General features: G+C 42.4%; 1 protein-coding gene across 2 annotated transcripts in view; it reads right to left on the bottom strand.

Annotated features, from left to right (window-relative positions):
* Positions 1–13078, bottom strand: part of Elp3 (elongator acetyltransferase complex subunit 3) — a 64645-nt gene that overhangs the window by 16439 nt on the left and 35128 nt on the right. For both annotated transcript variants that reach the window (XM_031360838.1, XM_031360839.1), the window contains exons 11-14: positions 6925–7015; positions 4976–5041; positions 3365–3592; positions 2580–2661 (exon numbers count right to left, since the gene is read on the bottom strand). In XM_031360838.1, coding sequence (XP_031216698.1) covers positions 2580–2661; positions 3365–3592; positions 4976–5041; positions 6925–7015 — 467 coding nt within the window. The remainder of the gene's footprint in view (positions 1–2579; positions 2662–3364; positions 3593–4975; positions 5042–6924; positions 7016–13078) is intronic.

Raw genomic sequence — 13078 nt, forward strand, 5'->3', positions numbered from 1 at the left:
ACACACATCACACACACCACACACACACACACACACACACACACACACACACAGCAGCAGCAGCAGATTTAGAAAATCCAAAGCCAAAGTGAACAAATGGAAGGAGATAGCAACATCAACAACACAGCACAATAACAAACACTTGCTATCCCCTAAGTTCTGAACAACAGATTTCTCAGACCAGGGACACAGGACTAAGAGAAAGAAGATGCACCTGCCAACATAGCAAATGTGTTCGGTGTTTCCCTGTGAAGGCTGGTCAGGGCCGAAGAGGAAGACAAGGAATCTATATGCAGCTTTCCTTATGACAATGGTGGAGCTTCCAGACCAGGGGGCAGGAAACAATGCTCACTAACTTTTCTCCCAAAGAACTCCCAGTAGTTCCAAGAAGTCCTTCGGGGCTGTTCCTATAGAAACTCATTCTAGCAGAAGGAACCCTCTGCAGGGTGCCAGGGGGAGGAGACCCAGCATTGCTGCAGACAGACAGAAAGGTTCTCTTGCCTGCTTTTCCTAAGTCAGTCACTTCTTGTTATTTCAGAAATTCACCATGCAGATGACATGAAATTGAGCTATCATTTAGATTGTGATAAAAAGCCGGTGAGGATAGATGCTGACTCCCACTCAGAAAGACACCCTGCTCAGAAAAAAACAGACTGAGGCTCTTATGTGCAATTAGATTTGACCTCAGGCAAGTCAGGGGCCTTGGGTGGATACTTCTGAGGGAAAAAGGACAGCAGGAAGGCAGTGATGGAAAATGGAAACCTGACTAGGCTCTCAAAGACACTAGAGAGTCACGTGACTCAATGCCATCTGGGGGTGTAGGGCTATGGGCCAGAGAGCTACAACCTTAATGGCTGTGAAGAAAGGACGGCATCTGGAGAACACTAAAGTCTAGCTTCTCATATGTGGTGTGAGGGCAATCAGAGGCAGCACATTGGCTGGTTAGCAGTTGTGGGCTCTCTGCCCTCAACTAGACCTAAAGAGCCAGAATGTGCTAAAATGATTTTTAGCAAGCTCTGTGGGTATGATCCCTAGGCACAATCATCAGCCCCACCCAGATGTACAGGCAGAAGGCATCTGAAGCAGCAGGCTGCCCTTTCCTGGTCCTTCTGGCCCACTACAGGCTAAGGTGGAAGAGGGAAACCTTTCTTATTGCTCATCGGGGCTAGCCAGGTAGTCTCAGCCAGGCACTTCATTGTGGGATTAAAGTAATGGAGAAAAATAAGAAAAGCTAGACATGCTAAGAAATACAGTATCAGTCTGGGTAACATCAAACACCCACACCAGACGAAATGATGAAGTGAGCTGTGTGACTATATCCCTGTAATGGTAACCATGAAGACCTGGCCACCACTATTGATTCATTGACTGGCAACTTCTTACTGATTTTTTTTTTTTTTAAAAACTCATTTCAGCTTTAATTTTCAGAAAAAATTTTTTTTTCCTTAGGTCACAGGTAAACTTTTAGGATGTGGTAGTCAAACAGGAAAACAAAGTAAATTCCAAGGTCAAATATAATCCTAAATCTTGATTCTGTGTTTTGCCATCTTAGGATCCCTACAGTAACTAGTAATTTTTCTTATAGGGACAGCACACTGAAGAATGTGAGTGCAGTGGCATCCATCGGTTCTTGCTTCCCTCCAAATCTCCCTTTTATGTTTCCTCCCCCAACCATTAGATGCCCTTGGTCAGCATGGGGAAGCTTCTATGGGATTCAGAAAACACAAGTCTAAGCAGTTGGCGTAGCAAATGCTGGAGGAATTGAGAACACAGCAGGTTTAAGAAGGGCTCAGACCTTCCCCCTCTGCATTACTCTGGAAGATTCCTCTGGAAGAGGCTATCACCCCACACTGGAAGGAAGAACACCCTTACCTCTATTGATGGAACGGTCCCAAGACGAACTAACAGGCCTGCTAAGTCTCCCCCACTTTATCACTCTTGGCCCACACTCGTCCCCCTAGTCTATTTTTCCATGACTTTCCATTCTCAGTTCTAAAACACTCGGGTTTACATGCATCTCCCAGTCTGTATCTCTTCATAAATGCTCCTGTGTCTTACTCATTTTATATTAATTTGTATTAATATTCCCTCTGCAAATTTGGTTTTACCTATTTAATTTTTGGGTCTATCGTAAGTCTCTAGGAGGGCAGAGGAAACCTTCTTCCTCCCGTCCCGTCCCATCCCATCCCAAATGAAGACACTGACATTCAGGACAATGGCAAGAACAGCAGCATAAACTACATTCTGCCTTCAATCACCCTAAACCAGCAGCTTGGTCTCCACCACTCACATTTCCTCACACAGCAGCTGGCACAAAGGACAAGAGTGGATGACCACAATGACCCGAGGTCAGACAAGCAGAGAATGCGCACAGGCCGCTGCTCTGGGGAACAGAGTGCTTCTAGAAGCACTCACCCAGCTAACTGCTCTCTGACATTTCCCAACAGTTGAACGTAAGTCCCTCTCACTTGTCAGCCTGGACCAATTTGAACAAAGTAATCACGGAGAGGCAAGAGATCGAATCTCAGTGTGGTGCCCAGTGTGAATGGATGAGTTACAAACCCGGTCTCTCTAGTCACCTGATATAACTGCGATTTTCCCAGATCCATGTTCTTCCCGAGCGATTCTTTCTGCTTCTTCCATCAGCAGCATGCCAAACCCCTAGAGGGAGCATAAAGGAGTTCATGGTAGAAGAGAAGGGATCCCATCAAGAAAGGTCCGCAAAAAGCCTTTTAAAAAGTGATAATAATCTACTGATGAGCCAGGAAGAGTACATGGATCCCAACCAGAGCACACTCCTGACTTACTAAAGAAGTCAGCACTCCAGCGAGAGCCAGCGTGGCATTCTGGGTGATGTGCCTGAGGTCTAGGCAGCCCCAGCCGACAGGAGTCTGGGGTAACAGGTCCTATGTATGTATTCAACTTACCTTCCACTTTTGAAAGGGTTTGGAATGTAACAAAACTGTTGTAGCATCATCGCATTTGGTGTTTATCCTAAACCTATTATTACTGCCTTTAACAAATTTTCCAGAAACTTAAAAATACGGATTTCTAACTTTAGGTTGCTAGGGGTTACTTATACAACACAACTTACACCTGTGAATCATTTTCCTGTCATTTGATACCACAGAAAGTGAACCAGTTTTGTTCGAACCTGATACATGGGGTATATCTGTTATCCCTTGGGACTACAAGGGAGCAACATGAAGAAGGACTGCCCCAAAACAACTGACAAAACTGCCCCCTTTTCCTATGCCCTGTATCCCACACTCTCTCTCCCTTCCCTCCTCACCAGCTGCTTTTAACTTTTTCTATTTTAGGCAATTTCTTAAGTATAACCCAATTAAAGCAGGATGCAGGATACCTGATGCTGAAATTTAGTGGGATCCCGACTGCTCACAGGGACCACACTTCCATACACGTGCAGCTCTCGGACTATGGAAACGCCTCCACCCAATTCAAATCGGAAGGTTTCCTCAGAGCATTTCCGTAGCCTTAGGAGGCCAATCAGAATGTCCTGATCAGGATCTTCGTAAGACAGGAAGGTTTCCCAGCCACCACTGGCCACATAGTCTCTCCGAACCAACTCAACCTGTTGGATAAGGAGCCATGAAAAATCTCATTCAGAACTAGAGAACCAAGATCATTTTTATAATTGCATGAATGTATTTAGGCTAATGTTCAGCTAGGAACAAAGCATGAATCATCACTAATTATGGCTTTTATTTGCCTCTTCTCAAGTAGTACAGGATTAAAAAAGTTCATGGCTTGTTCATGGACTATTCTAAATGGAGAACAATTTTACAAATATTTGAACTTAATTAACCTTGAGATTCTTACAGCTATCCAGCTCAGTGAATACTTTTATGTAAATTTGTGATGTCCCACAAACTGTCTCTAAGATAAAACCACAAATTAAATCACACACATGTGGCTTTTAGGACCCCCCTCCTCCACTTTGCCTTCAAACTATCAGACAGTTAATGGTTTCCTTGTCTAGTTCTTTCTTCTTCCACTAAAACCTCCTTTGCAAGATTTAATAAAGTGTAACATTGGGCGGGGCTTGTGAAGTAGGCCTATTGAGGGAGGGATATATTAACATCAATTGCTAGTTTACCAGTTTACCACAGAGGGATGGATGGGGGACTTCAGTGGTAGAAATCTACAGATTCTGACTCTTCAACCTGCTGTACAGGTGATTCCATGAATAGTATGGAGCAAAAGGTGAACACTCAGAACTCTATACATTTAGAAAGGCTGTTAACAGGCACACCCTGTATATCGGTATATTTTACTCAAAGCAAAATAAACAATCCCTCAGCTTGATGTTTGGTATAGAATTAGATTAAAACTTTGCCAAAATGATTAATGTATGGGGTCTACTTTTTCCTTTGAAAGGCCCTTTAATAACAGTTTATGCTAAGAGCAGAATCCAGCCTTTCTCACATGGGATTCCCAAGAATTGTGCTTCACAGAAAATGCTGCACCGAGTTAGATGTTATAGATGTGAGGAAGCGAAGCTACTCAGAATGCCCCAGGGCACTGTGCTGAAGATATGGCAAAGCCCGTTGGGACAAGTGCAGGTTACATAGAAGAGAGCGGCAATGCCTCATGGCAATGCTGTCCATAGGAAGCAGCCACTAGTCATAAGCAGCTACTTACACTTGAATGCATTCAAATCAAATGACTGGAACTCTTGCGTCCCTACTGTGTACTCCAGAGTTCCTGCAGATACACTAGGGGTAATGTGGAGCAGCTTCACCTCAGAACATTTCCCACAGTGCAGAGTTGGTGAAAAAAAAATGAGGCCTGGCCTTAGCTTTCTTTACCTGGCTCTTCCATAACCCAGTGACTCTCATGGCTTGGTTTCCTGACTTGCTGCTTTCTGCCCTGAGCCAGTCACTCAGCTAGGGGTGGTAAGCAGGTAAGCAGGCATTTTTCAGGCTAAATTGGGGCAGATTTAAAGGAGACTGACCTGGTATGGCCGCACTCTGTGATGAATTTCTTGGATTCCAACCTCCCTGGTTCTCACATCTCGGCACTGCCGAAAAAATCAAAGTAGTGACTCATTCATTGTTCATTTAAAACAAATCCTGGGCTCAAAATCATGTCTGTACATAACTTACACTGAAACAGAAAAATAAAAATTTTAAAAAGCTATCTTTATGAAATTTGATGGTAGGAATTTGTAAAGTTGTACAGTTTCCCTTTCAAAATGAATTTAGAACTCAAAAAGACCATATATAATCTTGGAAAATAAACAATATTAAGTTAGAAGGTTAGAAAATAGTTTTGCCCAAGACACTTAACTGTGAAAAACACAACTCCAAAATATGACTGAAAATGCAGTCCCAAAACATAATCACAGGAAGAGTAAAAGAAAATTCTTAAGTTTTTAAAATCTACGTATGAAATTACTATTTTTAGTGTTATATCATTTTAAATATGTCAAAAGACACATATCAAAGATGTCTCCTTTTCAAAGAAAGGCGCTGTGGAGGAACGAGGGGAGGGAAGATATAACAGGAACCTAGACTCATATATGACACATAGTTGAACTTCAAGTCCAGGTGGCGCTTGGGCTTCCCCCGCTTGTGCACAGCTGCTGGGAGACAATGCAAGGCATGGCCAGGATCTTAACAGCACTCGCTCTTACTCCTCAGCCCAGGGTGCATCCCATATAGCCTGACACTTATCATTACAGAGTCCCTCGTTATCCAATGAAATGTCCCCCAGCATAGTCTTCCTCTAAAGAGTAAACCATAAATGTATTCTCAGGATTCTAACTCTTTCTACAAGGATCATGCATGCAATTCCACTAACAATGTATTTATAAGAGTTCACTATTCAGTTTTGCAAAAACAAAGTTATTTCCATGTTTCAGCAAACCCACCCAGCAAGATACTCTGCTGATGTGGCCTGTACAGCAAACAAGGGTCATGGGTTTCTACAGCTTATCTGCTAAGATAAGAGCAGATGCTATCTGCTAGCCCAGTTCTATATAGGAGACTAGGGATGTGTGGCTATAGGTTACCTGCTCTCAGTCAACAGGTACCTGCTGCTTCCTCTTTGTTCTTTCCTGGAGCATGATGTTTTTTAAAGGCAGAGATGATATCTACTAGTAAGTAGGTAAGGAAAGCCTATGGGACTTTGCTCTTTGGATTGATTCCTGGGCCCCTTAGCAGAGGCTAGCAAGGGTTAGATGGGGCAGAGTTAAAGATGACCAATAGACAGGGAGACTGCCGGTAAGCAGGCCTGCTGGACCTCTAGAAGCGGGTCCTTAGGAGGCCAGAGATGGAGGCCAGCTGGAAAATGGAGAGCAGAGCAAGCATAGTCCTGTGTGGTGCTGGGGATCAGCCTCATTTGCTTATTTCCAAATGTCTATTATATCCAATTATATTATTTGTTGAATATTCACACATTTCATTTTGAACAATGTTCTAACTTTTTTCCTCCATGATAGTTTGAGGAAGTGTAAAGTAAGTCATGGGTCCATGCTTGAAAACAGCCAATAGATCCCCTGCCCTCTCCTGATCCACTGCACTGGTTTATGAAGGCAGAGTCTAACCCCTGGCTCCCTGGCCAGACACTGCTTCCAGCTTATCTCTTCAAAAGTCCCAATAAGTTTCTAGAATGCTTCATTTCAGACTCACTACTACCTCCAAAAACTGGTAAATTAATAGCTTCCTTCATTCTATTACAGTCAAGAGAAAGAAGCTGCTTAGTAAAAATAAAGCAACAGGTTATAGAAGTCAAAGACAAAGGGACAAGGGGGCAGCAGCAGTGTTTGTCACCACTCATCCAGGCTCTGCAAGCTACCCAGAACACCTCTAACACACACAAGCCTTCTGACCCAGCTGGTACCAGCAGGAGACTCCCCCTTCCTTCACAACGTACCTGGCTGGCAGCCACATTCACTCATACCTGTATTCCCAGATCCTTCATTCTGGCGAACGCCAGCTCGCGCAGGTTGCCGTGCTCCACTCCCGAGCTGACGAGGGGCATTGGAATGTCTCTGTAGGAGAAAACCATCAACTGTGGGAAAATGTAAACTATTCTCCACAGCAGTATGGCAGTGAAATTTTAAAAATAAGAAACCATGAGAAACCTCAAAGCTACAGAGCAGAAGGCAGAGACAGAGCATGAGAAGGATGAGAGGAGGCGAGGTTGGGAGCACCCCTGTACCCCAGATTTCCTATTTGTAAAGTTCACTTCTACCCATCTCTCAGGGGGGTTGTGAGGCACATATAATGAACATCACAGTAGAGAACAAAGCACAGAATCTGCCCAAATGCTGGGAGCCATTAGGAAAAATCTGGGGTTCATGAGACACTGTACTAAATGAAACGAATTAAAAGAAATAAACCTCAATTCAATGGAGAGAAAAAACCAATTGTGAACATCAGAAACCACTTTGCCAACACTTTCCCTTCTACACAGGAGCTGAAAGTCACCAACAAGGAAGATCAAAACCTTGGTTTAACTGCTCCCACAGCTCCTACCTGGTTTCCCCAAGGAGGGGGCTTGATTAGGAAAAGAACAGCTTGCCTAAGGGTGGGGAAATGAGATCTATCTTCTGCACTGGGATAGTGCAAAATGCCCAACACCAAGGAGATGCCAGTCAAAATCTACAGTCAGGGGTTGTACTGTCCTCACTCCAAAAGGCTGATCAGTGAGCAGAAAGAACATTTCACAAATCTACCACGCTCTGGAACCCAATGGTTTCCATGGAGATACTACAAAGAAAAGCACACTAGGAGGCTTAAAGTGAGAGTGACCTAAGAAATTTGTCTCACCTTGTGACTGTGTTTTAACACGTTAGCATACATGGTTTACATATAGTTTTTTTAGTACAATGATTCCTAACTTTTGAATTTTAGTCTTTCTAAGGACCCCTTTTAAATGTTGGAATATTTTGTAGTAATCTGACAGAAATATGACATATAACTATCCTCGTGAACATATTAAACATTTTAGAACTTAAATATATTTCCAAACACTGTTATATATGGTCTGAAATTAACCTGTGATGGTCAGTGGAGGCCATGCTAATATTTAGTACCCGACAAATAAGTTAAGTCCTATAAGGTTGCTGTGAACAATGAACTAGACAAAGCTAGAGTAATCGCTCCTAGAAAAAGCAGGGCTAGGCTTCAGGTCGTGACCTCGCTTTGTCTGAGTTTGTGTTAAAATAACTGTATGATAATTTATCAGGAAGCTGCCATGTAAATAACTGATGGGACCTATAACAAAGGAAGAACATATAGCCTCTTATAAAATTATTAACAATTTCAAGATGTGAGGCAGTGGGGTAGCAAGACAGGAGCTAAGCCTGTAAGACCACACAGGCTGTATGTTCCCATAGATGCTTTGATTACCAGAGAGGCCCTGGCTACACAGGACCTTACAAGGATGCCACTAGTTCATAAATGTCCCAAATTTATTTGTCACTATAAAAATGAAACACGGCTTTAATGGTCTTTGGTGGTGACATGCCTAGAGCACAGCAGATGGAAGCTCTCGGTCATTAAGGAACAGAAAATGTGGCAACTGCAACTCTCAGAGATAGTCTTCTTTCACTGCCTCTGAGGGACACATTTTGGCACTGGCTAGGCATCTTCCACCACACAGATCTGCTGCATGACAGAGCTCAACCCCACTCAGATGGGTACACCTCTCTGGATGTTCGGAACTTGAGCCAGGCCACTAAGGGTTGACCTTGCTGCCTCGTGGAGGCAGGGGTTAAAATTCCTTTTTGGTTTCTCTAAGTCATTCAATCTAGTCTCTTTCCTGGCACGAAGAGAGATTATATATGTGAATATTGGCTCAACGGATAATATTTCAAGATTAGAGGTACTAACATTTACAATTTGCTCATCAAAAACCTTTCCAAGCTGTTTAGAGCTGTTTCTGTCTGAAGTTTCTCATGCGTCAGAAGCATGCTTTGGTTGCAAATTGGTATTCCTAGTCTGACGCCTCACAGTGATTTAATATCATATCAAGGCAGACAGCTGTCAAATAGCCCAAGGGCAACAGCGCTCTAATGCAGAGCCCATCATGAGCCTGGACAGGATTTTACATTTAATCACTGACTACACTCCTCAGGGCTAGAATATTGAACCTTGCAGCAAGATGTGGCTCATAAAAACACCCAGGAAGATGCTCCTGACTCACATGTCAGAAAGCTAAAAAGTATACAATGGTTTAGAAGCAGGGAGGGGCAAGGTGTAGGAAATAACCAATGGAAACGTCAAGTAATCTCTTGGAAAGACAGAAAAGCAGAAGGAAAACCCAGAAGATGGAGCTTTCACTTGCATTATCTCCTCTAACATGGTCCCTCTTAGAGATGTGCCTAAAACACGGTGTCTAAGTCCTTTTCACTGGAGAAAGCCAGTAATTAAGTTCACCTTTGCGAGCCAACTGTACCTGGTGGAAGATGTGAAGAGGCAGAGTTCCTAATGGGCCAGACAGAAGGACACCTGTGTCTTCCCTTGACCATGAGTTCAAACAGAAACAATCTAGGTACAGAATGTGGCAAGCAGAGGTTTTTCTTCATCACTGGGGGCTTCCTTCTATCAGCCCTAGCCTCAGCCTCCACATTAGAGTGAGGTGCTGAAGACAGCCTGGGCCAGCAGTAGTCTTCTGACCTGTAGAACCAGCCTAAAACTTTAAGACTGAGGCTAGAAGACACTCTCTGAGGGAAATACCACTTGTCTCGGCTACCCAGTACTGCTGAACACCTAGCTTTCCCTCTGTACATTATACGTTTGAAAAAGACTTAGTTTATTTTAAATTATGTATATGTGTGTATTTCTGTGTATCCCCGAGTACAGGTGCCCATGGAGACCAGAATAGGGTGTCAGGTTCCTTGGAATTGGAGTGTTGGCTCACAGGTGGCTGTGAGCCACCTAATGTGGATGCTGGTATCAGAACTCTGGTCCTCCACAGTAGCAGTGCTTTTCTTAGTGGTTGAGCCATCTCTCTAGCCTGCCTTCTGCATTTCTGTAATAAGTTTAAGTCACTCATTTACATTTTCATTTAAAGTTTTATCATCCAGCTCTTGATACAAGTTCTTGAGGTTCAGACATAATAAATTTCACCTCAATCTGAATATAAATTTTAATACCCCTCAAAACGTAATTTCAGGGTTTTAAACACACTTGACACCATTTCATACCAGGAATGATGCTGTCAGAATGTTCTGGTCCTGAGTGTCCCACTCTGCAGGAACTATTAGTTCCTTAGTTTCCTGTCTGCCAGGTAAGAGGATTCCAAATGAGTTAACAGTTAAGAATTCCTTCTGGGGTTGGGGGTACCTCCATAAGAAGCACCATTTTTGTAATCTGGACCTCATGATTTGTAAATTCATACAAACAAGTCACGTGAGACAGAACCTAAGTGATGATCAGGTACAAGGCACGAGCAATCTCCACTAATGGGAAATTCAAATCACACCCTCGTACACAGAGTCAGTTATAGGCATCAATGTTATAGAGGATGTGATAAAATTAGCAATGACTTACATGAACTGCCATCATCTCTTTAGAAAACCTTATTAATTTATCCCTATGCACTGCAAATCCCATCACATTTATAGCTCTCTTGCTTCAAAAAGAACTTTAAAACATTAAGATAATGATAAAAGATACATAGACCCATTCATTACCATAGGTGGTTCTTTCCACAGATCATACTACTATAATAAAAGTGAAAAATTTGATATAGATAGATTTTAGCTATAATAGAGACTAGGATAATAATGGGGGCCTGGCATGGTGGGCACCCCTTCAATCATAGCCCTTGAGAAGCAGAGGCAGGAGGATCTCTGTGAGTTCCAAGGCAGCCAGGGCTAAACAGAGACCCTGTCTTTAAAAACAAAAGTGGTGGGAGTGGGGAGGGGGGATGAAAAGAGACCTGTGTGAGTGATGGTTAATCTCAACTGTGGACTTGAGGAGATCTAGACTAGCACCACTGGGAGACAGGCCTCTGGGAGTGCCTGTGGGAGATGATCTTCATTAGGAAACTGAGGCTGAAATATTTCCCTGGGGAGATAGTGGACTTCAGGAAAGGAGGCAGGGAGCTGAGCATAAGCCTTTGTCACTTTCTGCTTGCTGCCCCAAACTTCTACAGCTCTGGCTTTCTTGACACGACAGACTGCAGCCTGGAACTGTGAGCCCAACCACCTTTTCCTTTAAGTTCTCACCTTTCAGGGTATTTTATCAAAGTGACAGAAAAGTAAGTAAGACAACCTGGAAGCAACCTAAGCGTCTGCTTAACAACGGGACCAATTACTGTGCAAGATAAATGGAAACGAGGCTGTTATGCTGTCTTTAAAGTATAGCTCTAAAACTGATTCCAATCATTTTTTTGTATCTAAAATATTTTAATTATTATATATAAGTTCTTAATAAGTATATATAAATAGGTCCCAGCATGAGGTTCTGATACGGCAATACATCGTAGAAGGTTTACCACATTATTAAGCAATCTATCCCCCATAATATCAATTCTTTGTGACAAGAACACTCAAAATCCTTTCTTATCGCTGCCTTTTTGGGGGGCAGTAGTGCTAGAATTGGACCCAGGTCCCCACTTGCTGGGCAAGTGCTACAGGCTTCACCTCACTTCCTTGACATATGCGACTGACTCTTCTGCATCAGCAGAGAAGCCACCCCCACTCCTTAGTAGCATTTGGTTTTAACTGATGAACAAAGGCCCAGTGAACCACGGCTGGTTATACCTCACAGCTGTGCAGGTCAGTCTGTTTAGATTCCACATACTAATGACATAGCATGGCATCTGGGTCTCTGTATCTGGCTTATTTCATGTAAACACTGTCATATTTACCAGTTCTATAAAGATAAATTCCCACCAAACAAGGACATTTTGTAAACAGTCCTTGTTAACAGACATGCTAAGAGGGCTTTAAGTAAATTCTAAAACATGATGGCTTTCATGGGGACAGAGTACTGTGTGGCTAGATATGAAGGGATTATATATTTTGAAAGTTAAAATACACCTTCCTGTGCCCAAAGCATATCATTATATGGCTGCAGAGCAATGTATGAAGTACTGACTTTGCAACAAAGACTACACGGTGTAAACATGAACCAGCACATACAGTCTTACACACTACCTCAGTATTGTACAAGTGGAGGCTAAATTTCCAGTGATTATTGAGGACAAATGGTAATTTATAGTCTATATTAAGTTTGAGCCATTTTTAAATGCAGTATATATAGCAGCCCTCAGTATCTGTGAGAGGCTAGTTCCAGAATGATCTGCAGGTATCACAAAATGCTTGTTCCCATGAAGATAATGCCGTACGCATATGCATTAAATCATCTCCAGATGGCCCATCATCCCTGGTATAAGGCAAACGCTGGGGAGTCACGGCTAAACACTGTAGTTACAGAATAACAGCAAGGAGCAAAGTGTGTGCTCAGTGGAACTTCCACCTGAGAAGTTTTTATCTGGGGTTGGTTGAGGCCATGAATGTAGAACTCAGAGACATAGAAAGCCAAATGCACATAGAAAGCCAAATGCACATAGAAGATCTGGAAATAAAAAAGGGCACAAACCAAACAGTAGGATGACATGACAGCTGAAATGACTAGGCTGAAATGACAGCCCAGGGGGTAGGAGCGCCTGATGACTTGGGTTGGATTCCTGGAAAGAGAACTGACTCCTGAAAGTTGTCTTCTGACCTCCACATATTCATACAGAGGTATATGCATGTAGATACCACACACACACACACACACACTAAAAGCAGTAGTAAAATACAAAAAAATACAAACTTCAATGCATAGTCACACTAACATTTAAGTAATAATATCTAACTAAAAACATAAAACAAAAATATCTTCAAGAAATTAAATATTTACCCCATATTTACCCAAACCATGGTAAGCTATACAATCTCAAACTTCTATTACTTAAAAACTTGTATAACTATTTACATTTTAAAACCTTCAACAAAAAATAATTTTAAAAGGAAAAATGGAAAGCATTATATAAAACACAGTCTTTGAATTAAACTTAACTTTTTTTTTTTTTTTTTTTTTTTTTTTTTTTT

The sequence above is a fragment of the Mastomys coucha genome, unplaced genomic scaffold (assembly GCF_008632895.1).
Source record: "Mastomys coucha isolate ucsf_1 unplaced genomic scaffold, UCSF_Mcou_1 pScaffold9, whole genome shotgun sequence".
NCBI classification, from domain to species: domain Eukaryota; kingdom Metazoa; phylum Chordata; class Mammalia; order Rodentia; family Muridae; genus Mastomys; species Mastomys coucha.